Source organism: Phyllobates terribilis, unplaced genomic scaffold (assembly GCF_046119375.1).
Source record: "Phyllobates terribilis strain yellow unplaced genomic scaffold, ASM4611937v1 Scaffold_4__5_contigs__length_816908805, whole genome shotgun sequence".
In the NCBI taxonomy this organism is placed as follows: Eukaryota; Metazoa; Chordata; class Amphibia; order Anura; family Dendrobatidae; genus Phyllobates; species Phyllobates terribilis.
The window spans coordinates 491,826,255-491,852,408 of record NW_027362764.1 but is presented as its reverse complement, the minus strand read 5'-3'; the positions used below and the strand labels follow the sequence as shown (position 1 = coordinate 491,852,408).

The 26,154-nt window shown below is 45.2% G+C and overlaps 1 protein-coding gene across 1 annotated transcript in view; it reads left to right on the top strand.

Moving 5' to 3' along the window:
- NEDD9 (neural precursor cell expressed, developmentally down-regulated 9) overlaps positions 1–26,154 on the top strand; it is a 152,557-nt gene that overhangs the window by 45,131 nt on the left and 81,272 nt on the right. Inside the window, exon 2 of the mRNA XM_073678774.1 lies at positions 1,458–1,627. Coding sequence (XP_073534875.1) covers positions 1,625–1,627 — 3 coding nt within the window. The 5' untranslated portion in view covers positions 1,458–1,624. The remainder of the gene's footprint in view (positions 1–1,457; positions 1,628–26,154) is intronic.

Genomic DNA, 26,154 nt, shown 5'->3' with positions numbered 1-26,154 from the left:
TATCACTAAAGCATGTTCCCTGCCCCTAGTTATATACGTATCAGCCGCCGTCTTCTTCTGTTCTCGCGCAGTTCGGGTCATCTTCTGTAGATTGTGACCTACTGGGTCGCTTCAGTGTTTGCTGGGCAATCCAGAGGTCACTTCTCAATAAGAGTATTTGAGAGCCAGAATGAGGCTCCCATAGATTTACATTGAGAGCTTGTGACCATTCGCTCTGACTTGCGGTCAGTCAGAAGCTGCGGTCAGAAGATGGTGGAACGGGACCAGAATGGCACTGGGAAGAGCTGAAGACAAGGAAACATATATTAGTAAAATTGTTCAGGCAGTGAAATAAATTTAAAAAAAACGCCAGAGTGGTGCTTCAAGCTTTTCCCACAAACATACAGAACATACACAAGCATACCATGGACATACCATTGGTGCAACCTGTGCAGCTGCACAGGAGGCCAGTAGCCAGGGCTACTATCCTACTATCAATGATATTGCATGTAAGGGCATGGCTATGGCTTATAATTAGTGATGGATTGTTAACAAGAAATAATTAAAGATAAATAATTAGATGTTTTATGATAAGCCATGAGGTTAGTGAGGGCCCTTATACAGCTCTCGCACAGTGGCCTTCTTCCTTCTGTGTTCACCCCTGAAACATATTGTCTTCGATTCATCAAGACTGGTGCTGTTTACGCTGGTCTTGCCGTCTCTTAATGAATCAGGAGCATCTAAATCTCCAGTCATAGAGAAGAGTAAGATTTGTGGTATCATGAATTGGGTGTTGCCACACCCCGGTAGCTCATTTTGTCAAAGCTGGCCAAAACTGAAAATGCCAAAATTTGCTAAATATTTGCATAACTCCGCTGTACGCAAAATTTTTGTGACTTTTCAAAGTGTTTTATGCCACAATTCTGGAAAATCGCTTTGATGAATTTGAGGCAATAGTGCTCTAGAATATGTCCATAGGTTACGCAGCATTTTCAAACTGACAAATTTTCCCTTTTAGCTCTTTGTTCAGAACTTAAGAACTTAAAACTACATTATTATTATTATTAAGTTCTGACCTATGTTGGCGTTATAAAAACAGGTGTTTGCTTCCTCAAGATAATGCCTTTATACATGATGATGTTTACCAGAATTAGGTAGGAGTATTGAATAAGACCCTACAATTTTATGTAGGATTAGCTGCAAGACTAGAAAAAGAAGTAAGATTAAGTAAATTACCAGTAATGTAGAAGTGGCAACATAGTTACAATAATCTAGTCATATGGAAAGCAATTTAGTGGTAGCTAATCCTAAAAGATATTACTGTAACAGACCTATAAAAAGCCTCAGTATGCATGTTATACTTTGAGGGATACATACTTCCTTATGATTGCATTTATCAACTCTTATTATTTCATTTAAATATAAAAATATCTGACATAAAGTTATTGACATATGTTGTTTTCTGTATTTACATTTAGAATGATGTCAAACATGAAGAAACTGTATGGAACAAGGAAATCCAGGAAATGAAAGTCAAAGTATAATGCACCTTGAGCTAAAGTCCGTTAACACCACAATGGATTTCCTATGAAGATTGCTATCGGGTTAGAATATTACTCATGACATACAAAGGAAGACCTAGACAATGGTAAGCAACAAAGTTATATCCATGAAGGGGTAAAATTAAAGCTAGGTGTTTTCCCTAAATAAGTTAAGAGCAGTGGGGTGAAGTTATTATTCTCTTTGTGGCTACGTTGCCGTTAATTCCTCTAATTTTATAAAGGTGTCTCCTTATAGATCCCAGCCGGCTTTTCAAACTATGATTTCTCTAAAAAGCTGCAGAGACTCAAAGTAAAACATACTTAGTTGCAATCGCACAACCATGCTCTGATTCATGCTGCCAGTAGTTTGGGCAGGATGAATCTAATGTCAAGTTCCCTTTAAGAAAAGATAGGGATAGAAATGTTGATTTGATCATTCTGTCCCCATACAGCATGCAGGTTGTGGGCAGCATATCCACTTTTTACACTGGATGATAAACTGCCAACAGCAGTGTTTTTTATGCCAGCATAAAAGATCCAATCACCTGATTAATGAATCTTTTGCTCAATCATCTTCTGATCAGCAGCTTGTGGATGATGATTGGGAATGAGCCTTCTTATATACAATCAATTGCTGATTAGTGAGTTGTGTAAATGGACTTTAAGGGCCTGCACATATTTGTTACAAAACCTGAAGGGTTTCCTGATGCCAGCAAAGTGAATGAGAATCCTGAAGTCTCATGCACACGTTGCTTATTTTTGACTTGCAGATTTGGTGCATATTTAAATCTGCAGAATGTCAATTCTTTCAGTGTTTTTTCTGCAGATGAGTGGGAAAAAATCTACAAGAAAAAGGCATGTAAAAATGCCACAAAAACGCATTAAAATGCGGCATAAATGTACCTATTTTACTCTGCGTTTTTCCTGCCGAGAGATGCACAAATGATGCAGAAATTTCAGCACCAAATACTTAATGTGTGCACATACCCTAAGACTGTTGAGAGATTTCTGCTCTTATATCTAAAGAATTGTGATATTAACTGTGAGCTATGATACACACTACATTTGAGTGTTTTAGCAAGTTAAGAAAAGCTATACATAACTTAACAGCCACAGCATAGAGCCAAACCTGCAAAAGGAACTCTGTTACACATTCATGCTAGAGTAAGAGACATCTTTTAATGTGCTGCTCAGAGGATATAGTCCAAATTAATATGTCACGGGTATGTCAGATGTGACAGACAGTGGCTCTGCAATTGGCTGCAGAAGATCTCTTCGTTTGGTATTGCAGACACCTTCGTAAATCAGTCTCACTGTAGGAACAGCGGCTACCTCCATCTTGCTCTGATTGACAGCCTGGCCTGGGTGTTTAAATACTTTCAGTTTGCTACAGGGGGGCGCCAGTGATATTCCCATGTTCCCTTGTGAAGGCTTGGAGCTATTGCAGTCTGCTTACTTCCTCTCTGGCGCTTGGAAGACGTTTGGTGTAATCTCTCTGAATTCAGCTCAAGCTAAGTTGCTTCCCCCTGTGCTTGTCTCCCTTGTTGTCTTTAGTTGTTAGTGGGGACTGACCAGTGCTCACCCCCCCTTTCCTATCCAGGGCATAGCTCTAGGGAGATACAGGTTTCCTGTTTGGTGATTGGTGAGGAACCAATATAGGGACGGTAGGGGAGACAGGGTGATATTAGATCAGCCTAGGAGGTCTCCACTCCCCCTTTCCCTAGTGTCTGGGCTCCCTTCCCCTCATCCTTTCGTGTTGCACTTTGTATTTTCCTACACTGTGCATGACAGAATATAGTGCATGTGGTCCCTGGTTAAAAATCTGAATCTGTAGTGTAAGTAAGTAGTTTAAAATTGAAAAACTGGAGCTTAGCAAGAAAACAATAGAATATCGGTTACTAGCTTACCATGTGGTCAACCACATGTGCCTCATTTAATATTTGACCCTATGACACAATGTTGTATTTATTTCTCCATTTCTACTTTTGTCATTATTAGTGACACTTAGGCTCTGCTATTATGTAATATATTTTCCACTCTGGTACCAGCCAGATCGGAAATAGTTGTAAATAGGATATTTTAAATTTCCATTCACAGTCGGCACTGGTAAGCTATGTGTTTTGGTGTTTGTGTTAGCTCAATGAGAGAACTGCAATCAAGAGCATTGAGTGCTACTAGTGGTATGAATAGAGTGCTCTAAAAAATCTAAATGGATATCAAGTCCTCTCTAAGATTGCCCACAAGAAATGGGCTTACATGCTTGCAACGTACACCTAGCTCCCAAGGTTTACTTCATGATGACAACTGAGCTGGAGCAGACAGGCCATAATCAGAAAATATATCGACCAGAAGCAGAATTAAAGGGATATTGCTGTCTTATAATGTAATCCCATATTGTTAGGATATGGCATCATTTTATGATCAGTGGGGTCTGAATTAGTGCTGCACCGCTTCACTGAACTTCCCTGCGAGTCAATGCCCGGCCACATAGGACAGGATTTTTAAAGGTTATTCCCATCTTCAAGGGTGGATATAATTGGAAAGGGAAGAAAAGTGATTATATAAACAAGCAACTTTCTAACGTACTGTTTAATTTTAATTAATATTTAACTTTTATGTTAATTATGTTTATATACGTATACATAATACACACTTGACATAAAAACATTTACATATTTGTTTAATATGATTATATAACTTTTGTTTATTAACAATTATGTCGCTGGTCCAAACTGTCCAATAAAACAGTAGTGTCTATCCACCAGCAAGGAGGAAACTGGGGGATGCCTATCCAGAAAAACAATAATGAGAAAACTCTTTAAAGGGAACCTAACACCAGAAAAAATGCTATTAATCTGCAGACATGGGGTTAATCAGGTTTCAGTCACGGGGACGGCGCCGGTTCAGTCACCACTCTGAGTATAGAGAGCGGCGGCTGTAACTGCGCCCCCTAGCCCTGACTGACAGCCAACCCAATGCAGAGCCAGTGTCAGTCAGGGCCAGGAGCGTGGTTTCAGTCAACCCTCTAAGAATACAGAGCGGGGGCTGTAACCGTGCCCCCAGCATTAGGGTTACAGTCGTCGCGGTGAATTAACCAGCACCGGCACCGTGACTGAAACGGGAACGCTGCCGGGGAGGATAAAGTTCATTTTCTCCCCACAGCGTTAGGCTAAGTGCAGGCGCCGGCCACCATAATAACGCTATTAACCTGCAGATTAACCCCATATCTGCAGGTTAATAGGTTTTTTTTCTGGTGACAGGTTCCCTTTAAAGAGCATCTGTTAGTAGGATCAACTCTTCTAAGCCATCTATATGGGCGTGCAGGTTATAGAAAATTTAAATTGAAAGAAGTTATACCTTGATATATACAGTTGTGCTCAAAAGTTTACATACCACAGCAGAATTTTTCCTTTCTTGGCCTTGTTTCAGAGAATATGAATGATAACAAAAAAACTTTTTCTCCACTCATGGTTACTGGTTGGGTGAAGCCATTTATTGTCAAACTACTGTGTTTTCTCTTTTTAAATCTTAATGACAACCAAAAACATCCAAATGACCTTGATCAAAAGTTCACATACTCCAGTTCTTAAAACCGTGTATTGCCCCCTCTAACACCTGTGACAGCTTGAAGTCTTTTGTGGTAGTTGTGGATGAGGTTCTTTATTTTCTCAGATAGTAAAGCTGCCCATTCTTCTTGGCAAAAAGCCTCTAGTTCCTGTAAATTCCTGGGCTGTCTAGCATGAACTGCGCGCTTGAGATCTCCCCAGAGTGGCTCAATGATATTGAGGTCAGGAGACTGAGATGGCCACTCCAGAACCTTCACTTTGTACTGCTGTAGCCAATGACAAGTCGGCTTGGCCTTGTGTTTTGGATCATTGTCATGTTGGAACATCCAAGTGCGTCCCATGCACTGCTTCCGGGCTGATGAGTGCAAATTTTCCTCCAGTATTTGCTGATAACGTGCTGCATTCATCTTTCCTTCAACTTTTACCAAGCTTCCTGTGCCTTTGTAGCTCACACTTCCCCAAAACATCAGCGATCCATCTCCGTGCTTTTCTGTAGGAATGGTGTTCCTTTCATCATAGGCCTTGTTGACCTCTCTCCAAATGTAACGTATGGTAGTGGCAAAAAAGTTCAATTTTGGTCTTATCACTCCAAATTGCTTTGTTCCAGAAGTTTTGAGGCTTGTCTCTGTGCTATTTGACGTATTGTAGGTGAGATACTGGAGATACTGTGGCATTTGCGTAGTAATGGCTTTCTTTTGGCGACTCGACCATGCAGCCCATTTTTCTTCAAGTGCCTCCTTATTGTGCATCTTGAAACAACCACACTGCTAGTTTTTAGAGTCCTGAATTTCAGCTGATGTTATTTGTGGGTTTTTCTTTGCATCCGGAACAATTTTCCTGGCAGTTGGGGCCGAAATTTTTGTTGGTTTACCTGACCAGTTTAGTTATTACAGAGCCCCTGATTTTCCATTCGTTAATCACAGTTTGAACACTGCTGACTGGCATTATCAATTGCTTGGATATTTTTTTGTATCCCTTTCCTGTGTTATACAGTTTAACTACCTCTTCCCGTAGATCCGTTGACAATTTTTTGGCTTTCTCCATGACTCACAATCCAGAAACGTCAGTGGCTGGATGAAAGATGCAAGAGTCTGTCTGTATCCCAGAAACTCACTGAGCTTTTATGCACACACACTGATTACAAGCAAACAGGTCACAGGTGAGGATGTTACCTTTAGTAGCCATTCAAACCCATTTGTATCAAATTCTGTGCATGTTATCAGGCCAAAATCACCAGGGTATGTGAACTTTTGATCAGGGACATTTGGATGTTTTTGGTTGTCATTAAGATTTAAAAAGAGAAAACACAGTAGTTTGACAATAAATGGCTTCAACCAACCAATAACCATGAGTGGAGAAAAAGTTTTTTTTGTTACCATTCATATTCTCTGAAACAAGGCCAAGAAAGGAAAAATTCTGCCAGGGTATGTAAACTTTTGAGCACAACTGTATGATGTCTTATTACTGGAAAACCACATTTTTTTTATATGTAAATGAGCTGTTAACGACTATGGGCTGCAAAGTGATCTGTATGAAAATCTGCTTCCAGAGCTTATTTTAACCCTGCTGTTCTGTTCGTATTGGCTATACACTTGTACTGTTAGGGTCAATATGACCCGACCTTCAGCTACTCTGTGCGTATTATTTGAATACCAGTTGAATTATTAAACTGTATGTGAACATGGTTGGTCAAAAACAAATGAAAAATTAAAATAAAAACTTCAGTTTGCTTTACTTTCTTTAGAAATAGGTTGTACGGATTCACTTATTGCTATATTCAGGCATTCTTACATTCTGCACAGAAATATCTCACATGTGCTTTACATAAGTATTTACTACAACTAGAACATGTAATCTGCCTCTTTGAGAAAGCCACGTGAAACGCGCATCGGAGGTCCGTGTGGGAATTGCCCCTTCACCTGGTTCCATCTTCACCTTTCCCTCTGCACACATTTCTTGGTAAGAGCAATCATTGGCGTCATTATTATCTCTACTGTCTACTTGGCCCTTAAATGCCTATACATGCCTTTATGACCCCTTTGGTTCTTCATTGCTGCTATGGCCATCTTGCCTAGACATTCTGCCTAGTTTCTAGTGCAGTATACATTTATCCACTACTATGTATCATGGATTATTACTAAGTATTACTGGGACTTTATGTGTGCAGAGCAAAAATTCTTCACTGCTTGCTGTTCTACTTTAAATGAAATGGACAAATGCTGCATCTTTTCCTTTTTAGTCTTTTCCCAGTGTTGGTGAAGGCCATGGCTTTACTTTGTTGACCATGCTGCTGGATAGGGTTTACTATGGCGGCTGCTCCTTCACTTCGGGGTTTTACATTTCTTCCTAAAATAGATGACATAACAAGTGACTTTCCTAAGAAAGAGTCTTTGTTTATGCAGTTTATTGGCATTCCAATCGGGGTTTATTTCACACCAAAAAACAAATGCAATGTAGGCAGATACTTTTTTTTCGTACTATAATAAGCACCGGACCATAAGATGCAACCCAAATGTTGGGGTGGAAAATAGAAAAAAATATATATATTTTATAAGATGGGGGTCTGTCTTATAGTCCGAATAGGTATCTTACCTAGGGGGAGGTGGAGCGGGTGGGAGAAGGGGGTGCCCCAACAGCGAGGGGTTGCTGTGGTGGTCGAGCGGGATCACAGGAAGCAGGTTCCCTTCCTCCATCCCTCAGGAACCTGGTGGCGGCAGCAGAAGCGGAGAGATGCTGCGGGGACAATGTCGGCGGTCAGGCAGAGCGGCATGCATTGCTTTTCTGGTGGCCACGGCCATCTTCCTGAAGCTGTGATCTACAGGGAAATGGCCGCGCGAGCCGGCACATGCACAGACTGGGAACTCGGCAGCCATATTCCTGAAGCCGTGGGCCTCGTGGAAATGGCCGCCGAAATCCTAGTCTGCACATGCGCCGGCTCGAGTGGCCATATTATACTAAAGCCAGCTGAATGTTGATTTAAAGAGCCCCCTGCTATACCAACTTTGTAAACTGATTAGCTCAAACAATGAGACCTGAGTGAACCCTGTACCTTTAACTCTGACCTGTGACTGATGACCTTAGCCACATATGTAAGTATAAAAAAGGGGTTTTCTATCCTGCTGCAAAGAGATTTGAAACAGAGAATCAGAGACACACTCGTCAGACCATCAGCTTGGTAGTATGGTTTTATCCAAAGAGACACAGAGTTGGATTCTACATGATTCTAGCCTAAGGGTATATGGCACTGACTGGAAAGATACGGATCTGCTCCACTGACCATCAGAGAACCCATGGATAGATTTGGGGAGACCAGGTTGGGATGATGAAGTCACCTGGCACCATGGATATGTTGTTTGGGGTTGCCAGGTGGGACCCACTGGTTGAGGTAGTTGGCTCTGGAAGTCCCAAAGTCGCAGCTGTTCTATTCCCAGGTGGGCCAATGGAAGGGTTAAACTGTGTAATGTTGCACCATCTTGGGTATTTACTGGGACTGTTCTATGTGTTTATTGTCCGTTTGATGGTTCAATAAAATATTGCTACACAGTTTTACTCTCACCCTATGTTGTCTGAGAAGTATTATGCCCACAGAAGACCCCGTGTCTTCACAACATGTTTTTTGGGGGGGGGGGAATGTAAGAAACCACTGTCGTATCTCCAGTAAAGCAAAACGTTGAACTATGAACATCTCTTTTACCAAGGATATATTGCGGCAGCTCAGGCTTGCTTCTTTTTATAGTGCCCACCATTGTCAGTTTTCGTTTTAGCAACAGCTGCCCCAGTTGGTGCGATGTAAAAAAGTTGTCACATGTCACATTTTGTCCTCTTAGTCCATACATCAAATCTGAAACGACTCGCATACCCTGATTCTTTTCAGGTTTTTCTCCAGGCTTTTTTCCTGTATATACCTGAGTATTTAAAGCTGAGGTCTCAAACACGCGGCCCGCAGGCAGCATGCGGCCCCTGAGGCTGCTTTATGCGGCTTGCAGGCACAGACCCCTTGACGATCCCAACCTGGTGCAGGAGGAGCTGCCGACAACAGCGCTGCATTGCCGCGCACTGCGCAGAGACCGTCTCCCAACACAGCATTTCCAATGCCAGCCGCCGGCCAATCAGAAACCAGCAGCTGATATCTGCGTCCCAGCGCAGCGGCGTATGACGTCACTGCCATGCGCAGATGTCAGCTGCTGGCCTCTTATTGGCCGGCGGCTGGCATTGGAAATGCTGTGCAGAGAGTCGGTCTCTGCGCAGTGCGTGGCAATGCTGCGCTACTGTCGGCGGCTCCTCCTGGACCAGGTCGGGATCGTCAAGGGGTCTGTCCCTGTGGGCTGAATGTGCAGAAAGGATGCCGAGGAGGACAGGTGAGAGGAATCTTTTTTTTTCTTTTTTATGTGTGTGAAGAACAGCGCAGGGGACAATTCTACCAGATGGGAACCTGGATGGGGCATTACTACCGGATGGGGGACATTACTGCAAGATGGGGACCACCAGGATGGGGCATATTACTGCAAGATGGGGACCACCAGAATGGGGCACATTACTGCAAGATGGGGACCACCAGGATGGGGCATATTCAGGGGTGGATTAAGAGTAGCAAGGGCCCTGGGCAGTTTAGAAGGCGCGGGCCCCCCCCCCACACACACCTGATTTATTACGTGACATGTCACATGATCCCCTGTGATAGATCATGTGATAGTTCACGGGAAATTAATTTGCCACAATATTAATTGTGCTGCCTCATCTGAGAGCAGCACAATATTGGGGCACATACCCTGATTCCAGCGATGTGTCACTTTTTCAGCTGCTTGTTGTCATTTTGAGAAAATCACCGTTTTATCTGCTGCAGATCTAGCAGCTCTCTGAATGCTGCGCTCTGTATAGCCCCACCCACACCACTGATTGGCAGCTTTCTGCCCATGCTCAGTGTACACAGAAATCTACTGATCAGTGATGGGGGTGGGGTCCTACAGAACTTACTAGTCATCTAGTGATAATTACCTTCTGACAAATCAATGATTTTATCAAAACAACACTAAGCAGCCCAGTAAGTGACACATTACTGGAGTCAGTGCCTCTAACCCTACATTATGCTGCTCTCAGATTAGGTGGCAAAAACCTGATGACAGATTCCCTTTAAAGGAGCTGTAAACACAAAAAGGTTTGTATTAAAAAAAATACAAGCCATTTGTGAAATTAACTTTTTTTCATTGTTAATTCACATTAGACTGTATCTTCAACACTTTTGTCAGCAGGTCTTATTACAGACTCTGAATAGGGCAGCTCTCTCCCTCTCCCTCAGCAGAAAGTCACAGCATGGTGAAAAAACGGGATCTTTTATGATTTTCTCATAATAAATAAAAAAGGACATGCAAGTCCTCCAAACTATTTTCCGTTTCTCTATAGGGGAGGTCCTAAATCTTTCTTGTTCTTTAGTTGATCACATGTCAAAAAGGCAAAGCATTTACTATGAACTCGCTTAAAAAAAATATACACTGGGAGAGTAATATCATCATCTGCATGTAAATATTCCTTGACTCTAAGGGCTCGCTCACACTGTTGTATAACACAGCTGAATGCTATGTGATGTTTTATCGGATAGGACTCGGCCCTATGTTATACTATGGGACAGTGCGATTATTGGCATGAGAAAATAATCTCATTCGATATTCGGACCATGTGCACCCATACAAGTCTATGGGTGCACGTAAAACATTAGACTGCACTCGGATGTCATCCAAGTGCAGTCCGATGAACACTCACAGAGACTATGGAGAAGATGGAGAAAGTAAGTTCTCCATCTTCTCCATATCTGTGCTGCGAGAGAATCGGATCACACTCAGTTGAAGCTCTGAGTTTGAGCCGAGTGTCATTAGCATAATTGGCCCTATTCTCTTGCATGAGAGAATATATGGCTTAGTGAGTGGACCCTAAAACTGAACAGTAGTGACGGACAGGCACCTCACAAGCGGGATCCATGTAGCTCTCAGATGTCATGTAGGTAGGGCTTCATTCCATGGGGTAGGGCTTAATTTCAAGGTATATAAAAAAATGGACTTCAAATAAAAATTAAATGAACACAAAAAGCACTAATTGAATTATTTTTTTCGTATTTATGTTTGCAGCCCCTTTAAAAACCCTTTGAGGACCAAGGCACATATATGTCCCATAGTTTTAAACTGGAAAAAAATTTGATTGAATAAAATGTAAGGTCCTCGAAGGTTTAAGTAGGTCATAAATTCATATGAATACTTGCTCATACAATTTCACATGCCAAAAGATGAAGAAGAACAGAATCAAAAATATGACATTAAGTGGAGCACTTACAGGTATTCAAGGTGAAAGAGACCAGCAAAGGCATCGTCTCGAATGACAGTAAATGAGATAGAATTCAGCAAGCTGAAAATGAAGACAGCAGGTTAGAAGCGAACCAGACTTTATGGTGCTCAGAATTAGTCAAGCAGAATTTATTGACTGCTCTTGCAAAGCACTGAGACTCCCGCTGTGTATAGATGGCGCCGTGTGGCCTCCCGCTGTGTATAGATGGCGCCGTGGGCCTCCCGCTGTGTATAGATGGCGCCGTGCGGCCTCCCGCTGTGTATAGGTGGCGCCGTGCGGCCTCCCGCTGTGTATAGATGGCTACGTGCGGCCTCCTGCTGAGTATACGTGTATAGATGGCTACGTGCGGCCTCCTGCTGAGTATAGATGCCGCACGGCGCTCCCCCCAGAGACAGCAGGAGGCCGCACAGCGCCATCTATACTCAGCGGGAGACCGCACGTAGCCATCTATACACAGCAGGAGGCCGCACGGCGCCCCCCCCAGTGACAGCAGGAGGCCGCACAGCGCCATCTATACTCAGCGGGAGGCCGCACATAGCCATCTATACACAGCGGGAGGCCGCACGGCACCCCCCCCCAGAGACAGCAGGAGGCCGCACAGCGCAATCTATACTCAGCGGGAGGCCGCACGTAGCCATCTATACACAGCGGGAGGCCGCACGGCGCCCCCCCAGAGACAGCAGGAGGCCGCACAGCGCCATCTATACTCAGCGGGAGGCCGCACGTAGCCATCTATACACAGCGGGGAGCCGCACGGCGCCATCTCTACACAGCAGGGGGCCGCACAGCGCCATCTATACATAGCGGGGGGGCGCACGTAGCCATCTATACACAGCGGGGGGCCACACGTAGCCATCTATACACAGCGGGGGGCCGCACGTAGCCATCTGTACACAGCGGGGGGCCGCACGGAGCCCCCCCCAGATACAGCAGGAGGCCGCACGGCGCCAACTATACTCAGCAGGAGGCCGCACGCAGTCATGCACACACACAAACATACAGACATATACATACACGCATAAACACATTTGAAACACAAAAATACATATAAACAGACATGACACAATGATATCTGCCCACACACACACACACACACAAACAGACATCACACAATGACATCTGCCCACACACACACAAACAGACATCACACAATGACATCTGCCTACACACACACACACATACACACACAGACATCACACAATGACATCTGTCCACACACACACACACACACACACAAACAGACATCACACAATGACATCTGCCTACACGCACACACAAACAGACTTCACACAATGACATCTGCCCACACACACACACACAGACATCACACAATGACATCTGCCCACACACACACACACACACACACACACACACATACAAACAGACATCACACAATGACATCTGCCCACACACACACACAGACATCACACAATGACATCTGCCCACACACACACACACATACAAACAGACATCACACAATGACATCTGCCCACACACACACACATACAAACAGACATCACACAATGACATCTGCCCACACACACACACACAGACATCACACAATGACATCTGCCCCCCCCACACACACACACACAAACAGACATCACACAATGACATCTGCCCACACACACACACAAACAGACATCACACAATGACATCTGCCTACACACACACACAAACAGACATCACACAATGACATCTGCCTACACACACACATATACAAACAGACATCACACAATGACATCTGCCTACACACACACATACAAACAGACATCACACAATGACATCTGCTTACACACACACACAAACAGACATCACACAATGACATCTGCCCACACAAACAGACATCACACAATGACATCTGCCCACACACACACACACACAGACATCACACAATGACATCTGCCCACACACACACACACACACACACACACACAGACATCACACAATGACATCACACAATGACATCTGCCCACACACACACATACACACACACACACACACACAAACACTCACTCACCATCCCCCGGCTCCAGTCCTCCTGGCTCCTGCTCCTCTCCCGTGGTAAGTAGCAGTGCAGGCCGGGCACACACTGCGTGACGTCAGAGCTAGGAGACACGGCCGCGCACAGGGCCGTGTCTCCTAGCAGTGACGCGGCCGGGCCAGCACAGGGAAGTTAACTACTGCAGTGCTGGCCCGGCCGATGAAGAAGTAGCGGCGGCTGCTGCTGGGGGAGCGGTCCGGGCCCCCCCCTCCCGCCACTGCTACCGGTATGTGCCGCGGCGGCCCGCACATATAATGAGGGCAATCCGGCATTAGACACCCCGCCCGGAGCCGCGGGCCCTCTGCAGGCTCGGGGCCCCGGGCGGTCGCCCGGATTGCCCTCATTATAATCCGCCTATGGGCATATTACTGCAAGGTGGGGACCACCAGGATGGGACACATTACTGCAAGGTGGGGACCACCAGGATGGGACACATTACTACAAGGTGGGGATCAGGATGGGGCACATTACTGCAAGATGGGGACCACCAGGATGGGGCATATTACTACAAGATAGGGACCACCAGGATGGGGCACACTAATGCAAGATGGGGACCACCAGGATGGGGCATATTACTACAAGATAGGGACCATCAGGATGGGGCATATTACTGCAAAATGGGGACCACCAGGAAGGAGCATATTACTACAAGATGGGGACCACCAGGATGGGGCATATTACTACAAGGAGGGGATCAGGATGGGGCATATTACTGCAAGATGGGGACCACCAGGATGGGGCACATTACTGCCAGATGGGGACAACCAGAATGGGGCATATTACTGAAAGATGGGGACCACCAGGATGGGGCACATTACTGCAAGATGGGGACCACCAGGATGGGGCACATTACTGCAAGATGGGGACCATTACTGCAAGATGGGGACCACCAGGATGGGGCATATTACTACAAGGCGGGGATCAGGATGGGGCATATTACTGTAAGATGAGGACCACCAGGATGGGGCACATTACTGCAAGATGGGGACCACCAGAATGGGGCATATTACTGCAAGATGGGGACCACCAGGATGGGGCACATTACTGCAAGATGGGTACCACCAGGATGGGGCACATTACTGCAAGATGGGGACCATTACTGCAAGGTGGGGACCACCAGGATGGGGCATATTACTTCAAGATGGGGACCACCAGGAGGGTGCACAATACTGCAAGATGGGGACCACCAGAATGGGGCATATTACTGCAAGATGGGGACCACCAGGATGGGGCATATTACTGCAAGATGGGGACCACCAGTATTGGGCATATTACTGGAAGATGGGAACCACCAGGATAGGGCATATTAATACTTATTGGCCGGCGGCTGGCATTGGAAATGCTGTGCAGAGAGTCGGTCTCTGCGCAGTGCGTGGCAATGCAGTGCTACTGTCGGCGACTCCTCCTGGACCAGGTCGGGATCGTCAAGGGGTCTGTCCCTGTGGGCTGAATGTGCAGAAAGGATGCCGAGGAGGACAGGTGAGAGGAATCTTTTTTTTTTATTTTAGATGTGTGTGAAGAACAATGCAGGGGACAATTCTACCAGATGGGGACCTGGATGGGGCATTACTACCGGTTGGGGGACATTACTGCAAGATGGGGACCACCAGGATGGGGCATATTACTGCAAGATGGGGACCACCAGAATGGGGCACATTACTGCAAGATGGGGACCACCAGGATGGGGCATATTACTGCAAGATGGGGACCACCAGGATGGGGCATATTACTGCAAGATAGGGATCACCAGGATGGGGCACACTACTGCAAGATGGGGACCACCAGGATGGGGCATATTACTACAAGATAGGGACCATTAGGATGGGGCATATTACTGCAAGATGGGGACCACCAGTATGGAGCATATTACTACAAGATGGGGACCACCAGGATGGGGCATATTACTACAAGGTGGGGATCAGGATGGGACACATTACTGCAAGATGGGGACCACCAGTATTGGGCATATTACTGGAAGATGGGAACCACCAGGATAGGGCATATTAATACTTATTGGCCGGCGGCTGGCATTGGAAATGCTGTGCAGAGAGTCGGTCTCTGCGCAGTGCGTGGCAATGCAGTGCTACTGTCGGCGACTCCTCCTGGACCAGGTCGGGATCGTCAAGGGGTCTGTCCCTGCGGGCTGAATGTGCAGAAAGGATGCCGAGGAGGACAGGTGAGAGGAATCTTTTTTTTTTATTTTAGATGTGTGTGAAGAACAATGCAGGGGACAATTCTACCAGATGGGGACCTGGATGGGGCATTACTACCGGTTGGGGGACATTACTGCAAGATGGGGACCACCAGGATGGGGCATATTACTGCAAGATGGGGACCACCAGAATGGGGCACATTACTGCAAGATGGGGACCACCAGGATGGGGCATATTACTGCAAGATGGGGACCACCAGGATGGGGCATATTACTGCAAGATAGGGATCACCAGGATGGGGCACACTACTGCAAGATGGGGACCACCAGGATGGGGCATATTACTACAAGATAGGGACCATTAGGATGGGGCATATTACTGCAAGATGGGGACCACCAGTATGGAGCATATTACTACAAGATGGGGACCACCAGGATGGGGCATATTACTACAAGGTGGGGATCAGGATGGGACACATTACTGCAAGATGGGGACCACCAGGATGGGGCACATTACTCCAAGACGATGACCAGGATGGGGCACATTACTGCAAGACGGGGACCACCAGGATGGGGCATATTACTGCAAGATGGGGACTATCAGGATGGGGCACATTACTGCAAGATGGGGACCACCAGGATGGGGCATATTACTACAAGATGGGGACCACCAGGATGGGGCACATTACTACAAGATAGGGACCACAAGGATGGGGCACATTACTCCAACACGAGGACCAGGATGGGGCACATTACTGCAAGATGGGGACCATCAGGATGGGGCATATTACTACAAGATGGGGACCACCAGAATGGGGCACATTACTACAAAGTGGGGACCAGGATGGGGCACATTACTACAAGATGGGGACCTCCAGGATGGGGCACATGATTACAAGATTGGGACCACCAGGATGGGGCACATTATTACAAGATTGGGACCACCAGGATGGCGCACATTACTACAAGATTGGGACCACCAGGATGGGGCACATTACTAGATGTTTGCCAGAATTACTATATGGTGCTAATTGTAAAACAATATTACTGTATGTGGCCAATTGGAGGAAACACAATTATAAAAATTAAAAAAATAAATAAATAAATTAAAAATAAAGCATGAAAAAATATTTTGCCACTAAAAATGCTGTTTTATATATAAACTAAACACAAAAAGTGCACGTTTATTATCGCCACATCCGTAACGACCCAAGCTATAAATAATATAAACACAGCAAAAATGTTCAGACGGTGTATACAAAAAAAATGGTATCACTAAAATTGTCACTTTGACCTGCAAAGAATGCGGTCCCCCAAATTCTAATTTTTTTTCATGTGCGGCCCATATACCGCTGCTATCACAAAGTGTCCCTATCTTGTTGCCGTACTTTGCTGGCTTACTCGGTATATATTGTTGGAACGAGCACCTACCTCAGAATGCGACAAGTTGTTCATCCTCTGTGACATTTTCACCAGTATTGTATAATTTTGGAAGAATCTCTATCCATTTATCGCAAACTTCTCTATTAGCGTCTAGTTATTAGAGAATTATCTGATGTTAGCAGAGGACAATTTTCCTGCCTGGACAGAAGGCTGCAAGTTCCAAATTATATTTTGTTTTTATCGGACTAGTTGTCTGGGTATCGTGCCTCATCAGATTCAACTTCAGAATCAGAATTCTCATAATCACTTTCCCAGCCACTTATGTGGTCCTCATCTTTGGCCACTTTCTCCAGTTGGATATCTTCTTCAGAATCTGAGGCGTTGGCAAGCTTTTACAATTCAGCTTCACTGAATAGACGTCTTCGCCACATTTTTATCCAACTTTCGAAATAATGGACACTCACAACTTTCACGGGGTAAAATCAGCATTGTGGAATAAAATAGCACTATATAAATAAACAACAATAATAATAATAATAATAATAATAATAATAATAATAAAATTGCAGCAAACATTAACCAGTTTAGCAACAATAAGAGCTTATATACTACAGAGAAACAGACCTGCACAGGCCGGTACTCAAAGCCCATCCATCTGCAGTAACTTGCAAATGTATCGAGCCCACGGACCTGCAGGAACTGGAGAAATCAATAAACAATAGTAGATGCAATAGATAATCCACAATGATATTATAAATCGTTTATGTGACAGAAAATATGGTGGGAGATCTGTATAAAACACTATCGGGTCATATTGACTTAAACAGTACATATGTAACAATCATTATTTCATGAAAATTCAGGTATGGAAATCGGACCTGAAATTTAGATATGAAAACATACTGTAGGTGAGGCAACTTAAAATATTGAACTAAAAATGGTGAAAATATTGACCAGAACAGTACATGTGTAACAATCATTATTTCATACAGAAAGAGTTAAAATTAAAAAAAAAACACTCATAATAACAACACCAACCCATAAACTAGCTCATCTAACCACAATTTGAAAATCCTCATAATAAATAATCTGCAGCTTTACAAACTTTTTTTTCGGGTCAAATAGACCCGAACAGTACAGCAGGGTTAAATAAAAGAGGCAGTCACCAATGGGATATGTAATGGGATATGTATCTGCTCTCCTGATCTTACTCAGAGCTGTATGTGATTATCTCTGGAATAACACATGGGATCGCAGATATCAAGGTATTATTTTTATTTAGCTTCGTATGACCTACTTGCCCACATAGACTGCTTGGGTAGGTTGATCCTACTGACGGATTCCTTTTAAGGCAAATCAAAAGATCGATTGTAATAGAACTTTAATTATGAGAACATGTTGTAGGTGAGTCAACCTAAAATAATGAACTAAAAATGTTGAAAAGAGAAAATGGCTATCATCATCGTATGGCTATATTCACAAAATGTTTTTGTCACACATCAGTGGCTCCGTCGGGGCTTCTGACTCAAGCCCTGAAAATTGGAATTTAGGAGTATCTGCCGATGGGGCTATTGACTTTAATGAAGCAGACGGAGTCACTTTGTGTTCTGTCTGACATCACTTTCGACTGTAACCTCCTTTTTCAGGCGGACACAAAAATTTAACACAGCAGAAAATGAGGTCAGACAGAGAACAAAGTGGGTCTGTCTGCTTCATTAAAGTCAATTGCCCCATTGCCGGATATATTTCAATCGCCCGACGGAGCCAATGACGTGTGTCAAAAACGTGGACTGGATATAGCCTTACACACAAGGCAGGCTTAGAACATGTCATTAGGCAACAATGACACTTTTTATCCTATGGGACAGGTGTGTGGACGTGTAGTTATTGAAAAGAAATGTTAGAAGAAAAGTAAACAAAAGAGAGATGCAAAAAGTGTGTTGAAAGAAACCATAAGGTAAAAGAAGTAGGACTCTACTCCAAATATATTGTAACCATAGGCGGATTATAATGAGGGCAATCTGGGCTACCGCCCGGGCTGTCTATGGCCAGATTGCCCTCATTATATGTTCCGGTAGACAGTGGCGGAGGGGCCCCCGGACTGCTCCCCCAGCAGCGGCGCACGGCCGCTACTTCTTTTTCGGCCAGGCCAGCACTGCATCTGTTAACTTCCCTGTGCTGGCCCGGCCGCGTCACAGCTATGAGACACGGCCCTGTGCGTGGCTATGTCTCCTAGCTGTAACGTCACGCAGTGCACGCCCAGCCTGAACTGCTGCACCAGAGAGGAGCAGGAGGACTGGAGCCGGGGGATGGTGAGTGTGTGTGAGAGTGTGTGTGTGAGTGCGTGTGTGAGAGTGTGAGTGTGTGTGTGATTGAGTGAGTGTGTGTGTGTGTGCAGGCAGATATCATTGTGTGATGTCTGTTTATATGTATTTTTGTGTTTCAAATGTGTTTATGCGTGTATGTATATGTCTGTATATGTTTGTGTGTGCGTGACTGCGTGCGGCCTCCCGCTGTCTCTGGGGGGGGCACTGTGCGGCCTCCCGCTGTATATAGATGGCGCTGTACGGCCTCCCACTGTGTATAGATGGCTACGTGCGGCCTCCCACTGTGTATAGATGGCGCCCTGCGGCCTCCTGCTGTGTATAGATGGCTACGTGCGGCCTCCCGCTGTGTATAGATGGCTACATGCGGCCTCCCGCTGTATAAAGATGGCTACATGTGCCCTCCTGTTGTGTATAGATGGCTACATGTGGCCTCCTGCTGTGTGTAGATGGCGCCGTGCGACCTCCCGCTGTGTATAGATGGCTACATGCGGCCTCCCGCTGTATATAGATGGCTACGTGCGGCCTCCCGCTGTGTATAGATGGCGCCGTGCAGCCTCCCGCTGTGTATAGATGGCTACGTGCGGCCTCCCGCTGTGTATAGATGGCTACGTGCGGCCTCCTGCTGTGTATATATGGCTACGTGCGGCCTCCCGCTGTATATAGATGGCGCTGTACGGCCTCCCACTGTGTATAGATGGCTACGTGCGGCCTCCCACTGTGTATAGATGGCGCCCTGCGGCCTCCTGCTGTGTATAGATGGCTACGTGCGGCCTCCCGCTGTGTATAGATGGCTACATGCGGCCTCCCGCTGTATAAAGATGGCTACATGTGCCCTCCTGTTGTGTATAGATGGCTACATGTGGCCTCCTGCTGTGTGTAGATGGCGCCGTGCGACCTCCCGCTGTGTATAGATGGCTACATGCGGCCTCCCGCTGTATATAGATGGCTACGTGCGGCCTCCCGCTGTGTATAGATGGCGCCATGCAGCCTCCCGCTGTGTATAGATGGCTACGTGCGGCCTCCCGCTGTGTATAGATGGCTACGTGCGGCCTCCTGCTGTGTATATATGGCTACGTGCGGCCTCCCGCTGTGTATAGATGGCTACGTGCAGCCTCCTGCTGTATATAGATGGCTACGTGCGGCCTCCCGCTGTGTATAGATGGCTACATGTGGCCTCCTGCTGTGTATTGATGGCTACGTGTGGCCTCCCGCTGTGTATAGATGGCTACGTGCAGCCTCCTGCTGTGTATAGATGGCTATGTGCGGCCTCCCGCTGTGTATAGATGGCACCGTGCAGCCTCCTGCTGTGTATAGATGGCTACGTGTGGCCTCCCGCTGTGTATAGATGGCTACGTGCGGCCTCCCGCTGTGTATAGATGGCTACGTGCAGCCTCCTGCTGTGTATAGATGGCTACGTGCGGCCTCCTGCTGTGTATTGATGGCTACGTGTGGCCTCCCGCTGTGTATAGATGGCTACGTGCGGCCTCCCGCTGTGTATAGATGGCGCCGTGCAGCCTCCCGCTGTGTATAGATGGCTACGTGTGCTCAATATTGAGTCATACAATTAATGTAAGGCTATGTGCCCACGATGCAGAAATGCTCCGGATTTTTTTTGAGCGTTTCTGCATCTCCCTGGCAGAAAAAACGCATGCGGATTTTACATGCGTCTTTCCTGCCAGGGACAAGCGGAAGTAAAGCGTTCTTCACATGCATTTCTGCATGCGGGTTGACAAGCGCTTTCAAAGCGATTTTAGCATCACTTGGAAAGTGCTTGACAACTTGGTCACACTATATAAATCCATGAAACCAGCATGGATTTATATAGTGTGACCGTAAAAGAATGGTAAAAAATAAAAAATAAATATATTAGTACCTTCTGATGGCCTGCTGACGTCAGCGGTCGCGTGACCCGTCACATGACTAAATGACGTCATGGCAGATCCTTTTCAGACCATCGCGAGCTGCCGGCAAGCCAGGACGCATTGGATAAAGACACCGGGGGCCATCAGAAGGTAAGTATAATATTTTTTTTATTCTTTTTTTACAGGTTCTATGGTACCCGGGTCCGGAGGAGAGTCTCCTCTTCTCCAAACCCGGGTACCATCCGCACATTGAAACACATGGAATCCGCATGTACAGATGCAGTGATGCAGATTTCATGCGTTCCAATGCAAGTCAATGGCGGCGAAAACGCCGCGCTTCCGCAAAATAATTGGTAATGCTGCGGATTTTTCCGCAATGATAATCCGCAGCGGAAATTTCCACAGCATGTGCACAGCACATGCGGATTATCATTGGGGAACATGGCAGGCCTTCTACCATGCATTTTTTAAGCGTTTCTGCAGCGAAATTGCCGCTGCGGAAACACTTAAAAAACGCATAGTGGACACACAGCCTAAAAAAAATTATTATAATTAATATTGTGCCAAATTAATTTCACGTAAACTATCACATGATCTATCACAGGGGATCATGTGACATGTGATATATCAGGTGTGTGTGTGTGGGGGGGATGCGCCTTCTAAACTGCCCAGGGCCCTTGCTACTCTTAATCCACCCCTGATTGTAACAAACCAGATGCATATCCCTTAATTATGTCCACTGATATGAACACAGCTATTGCACCAGTTAAAATACAGGTTTACCCTATTACACTATACTAATAAAGCTCAACAGTCCCTAGTACCACCAACTATCTACATTGTATCTTTAATTACACCATTGATTGTATGTATTCCCAAGTAATTAACTCTTTGTGACCATAAAATACTTCTTCTAGTTCAGGTCTTCAATCTTTGATTCCAGTCTTTTGCATTCTAGCATGTGTTTGTTAAAGCAGAGAACAGCAATTACCAACAGAGTCTGTTTAAAGGAATTCCAATTGCTCTTAAAGATTGCAGGGATTAGTACTTCAATATTCAGTGCCTACAGTAATTCAGCAGCAGATGCACTCATGAGCAGTAGTTCAAGCACATTGTTATTTCTTGGATTCAGTTTTAAACATTCACCTAAAATGATTGATAAGGATTTAGAATAGAGTCGAATGGTGAATAATCCTATATAATTAAGTATTTTGTCCAAACAACAAATTAATATCGGGCAATAAAACCAATATGATAAAACTTAAATTTCAAAAATGTTTCCAAAAGCAATAATGGGATGAACTACATGGACTTTTTTCAAACTATAAAATAAAAATGGCATGTTTTTCAGATATTAGTAGCCATTGCCACATTTCATTATGCTGAGCAAATTGGTGCCTTGCCATTAAAGGCATTACTGGTAATTTTTAGGTGACCAGGCCTTGAAGAATCATCCCTGACGCCATGTTACTGGTGAATATTGTCATGGGTCCTCTATTAGAAAGAGTCTTGATGTGATGCAAGGCGATTAAGCAAGTGCAATCGCATAGGGTGTGGTTGGGTTAGCATTTGATGAGCTCAGCTGGGTGAGTGCTTGTTAGGCTGGGTTCACATGAGCGTATTTTATGGTCCGTAGATGGACTGCTAGGCTTAGTGTGTGACATTGACAATTGGAGGCTGGATGTATCCTCAGAGAGCTATAGAATGTGCCCGAGACTACAGAAAATTGTCAAAACCCTGACTACAATGTCAGCAGAGAAACTGAATTGTTTCTGGAATGAGCAGGTGGAGGATGGAGTCTTCATACATGTTCATTGTGATTGTTATGATCTGCTACAAGAACTAAGGAAAGATAGGAAAACTGTCCCTACAATAGGACTAAGCTGATTCCCTACGATGCAGCGGGCAACCTGTTCCTTGTGAACAGACCCGCCTTCGTCCTCAGCTAGTCTGAACGCAGACCTATAGATATAAGGGAGGGGCCCTAAAAGTACTAAGGACTGGGACAAAATTGGACACCTCCTAGCAGAAGTTGTAGCGGAGCAAAAAGACAAACAGACAAAAATACTTAGAGGTCCAAGGACCAAGCAAACTATAGAGATAGGTACAAAGCACCTGGCTAGATAAAGAGTCAAAGTAACACTGAAGTCCAGCAAAGCCAGAAGGGCGGAGCTGGAATAAATAGGCAGCAGGTCACGTGACCACAAAATAGAAAAAACCTAACAGGAGGGTTCCAACAGTACCCCCTCTTCTATGAGGATCCTCCGGATCCTCCAGGCCCAGGCCTATCAGGAAACCTCCTGTGAAACGCTCTGATAAGTCTAGGAGCAGAGACATCATCTGCCCTTACCCAGGAGTTATCCTCAGGACCGAAACCTTTCCAAGCGACGAGATACTGCAATCTCCCTCTATGCCTTCTGGAATTCAGGATACGAGAAATTTCATATTCACCGTCTTCCACCGCTGGAGGAACTGTGACAGTGGCATCCCTATTCGATACATCAGCTTTTTTCAACAAGGAAACATGAAACACCGGATTAATCTTCCAGGAGGAGGGAACCTCCAACCTAACAGCAGACTGGTTAACCACCTGAAGCACCTTAAATGGTCCCACAAACTTCAGACCCAATTTCTTAGAAGGAATCCTCAACCGCAGATTCGTTGAGGACAATCAAACCATGTCACCAACAGTAAACAAAACCTCTTGACGTTTCCTGTTAAAATACTTCTTAGACTTTTTGTTAGCCTCTTGAAGGTTACAACGTACATCAGTCCAAACTCTCTCCAAATCACCGGAAAAATTCTCCTCCTCCGGCACAGCCGACACCAATTTGGAGAACGAAACAAACGACGGATGTCTCCCAGTACAACAAAAAAACGGAGAACACCCAGCAGAAGAGGATGTATGGTTGTTAAGAGCAAATTCAGCAAGTGGCAGAAACTCAGACCACCCCTCTCGATTGTCTGCCGCAAAAACTGCTCAACATCCTGGTTCTTTCTTTCTGTCTGTCCATTAGACTCAGGATGATTCCCAGATGAAAATGACAAATGGACTCCCAACCTGTCACAAAAGGCACGCCAAAAACGAGCCACAAACTGAGGTCCCCTATCAGAAACAATGTCGGTGGGAACGCCATGGAGTCTGACAATTTCCTTGACAAAAGCCTTAGCGAGTGTCTTAGCGCAGGGTAGTTTAATGAAAGGAACCAAGTGACACATCTTGCTAAAACGGTCCACGACCACCCAGATGACAGTGAAACCCTCGGACACAGGAAGGTCAGTAATAAAATCCATTGCAAGATGCATCCAAGGTGCACTAGGAACCTCCAGAGGGCAAAGCAACCCCGCAGCAGGAGCATGTGAAGCCTTTGATCTAGCACACACCGTACATTGACGCACCCATTTAATGATTTCCTTCTGCCACCCAGGCCACCAAAAACTGCGACCTACGAGTCTCTTAGTCTCAGAAATTCCTGGATGACCTGCCAAGCGAGACTCATGATACTCCACAAACAACTCTCTCCTAAAGGTTCTAGGTACAAACAACCTCCCATGGGGAGTGTTAGATGGGGCATCCTCCAGGGCTTTCAGAATCCCATCTTCCAAAACGGAGTCCAATGCTGCTATCACAACTCCTTCCTGTAAAATGCTCTCCTCCTCCTCGGTACCAACCATGGGAGAAAAGCTGCGAGATAAAGCATCAGCTTTAACATTCTTAGTACCCGGGATGTAAGTAACAGAAAAATTAAACCGCGAAAAAAACAGTGCCCACCTGGCCTGACGGGCATTCAAGCACTTGGCAACATCTAGATAGATCAGATTCTTATGATCAGTGAAAACCTGAATGGGAAATTTAGTACCTTCCAAGAAATGACGCTAATGTTCAAATGCGAGTTTGATAGCCAGCAATTCCCGATTACTAACATCGTAATTAAGTTCGGTTTCAGAAATTTTTTTTGAAAAAAAAGCACAGGGATGAACCCCATCCTTGTTCTCCTGAGACAAAACCGCACCGACCCCCACCGAAGAAGCATCAACCTCGACCAAAAAAGGCTTGGTCTCATCGGGCTGCATAAGAATGGGGGCAGAACTGAACCTCTCCTTGAGATACACAAAAGCTTCAATGGCCTCAGTAGTCCACGGGACCGTATTCGCACCTTTCCTGGTGAGATCGGTCAGCGGCTTAACAATTATAGAAAAATTCTTAATGAATTTTCTGTAATAATTGGCGAAACCCAAAAATCTCTGTATCGATTTTAAACCAATAGGCCTAGGCCATTCCTGCACAGCCTGAACCTTCACCAGGTCCATCTCAAAGCCCTCGCTGGAGATAATGTAGCCCAAAAAACTAATTCTCTGCACAGCGAACTCGCATTTCTCCAGCTTAGCAAAAACTGAATTGTCACTTAATAACTGCAATACCTCACGTACGCTCTGCCAATGAGACTCCAGATCTGGCGAATAAATCAAAATGTCATCCAAATACACCACCACATTCTTACCAATCAAAGGTCTCAGGATGTCATTAATAAGGTTCTGAAAAAACGCTGGTGCATTGGTAACTCCAAAAGGCATAACCAGATTCTCAAAATGACCCACCGGAGTGTTAAAAGCAGTCTTCCATTCATCACGCTCCTTCATTCGCAACAAATTGTATGCCCCCCGGAGATCAATTTTAGAGAACCACTTGGCCCCCACTAACTGGTTAAACAAGTCAGGAATTAACGGCAGTGGGTAGGAATTGCGTACGGTAATTTTATTAATTTTGTGAAAGTCCAGACATGGGCCTAAACCGCCGTCTTTTTTTTTTACAAAAAAAAATCCAACAGCCACAGGTGACTTAGAAGGTCTAATGTGACCAGCAGCCAAGCTCGTCTGTATGTATTCCTCCAAGGCTTTTCTTTCAGGGATAGTAAGATTAAATAAGCGACTCTTGGGAAGAGTAGCTCCAGGAACAAACTCAATGG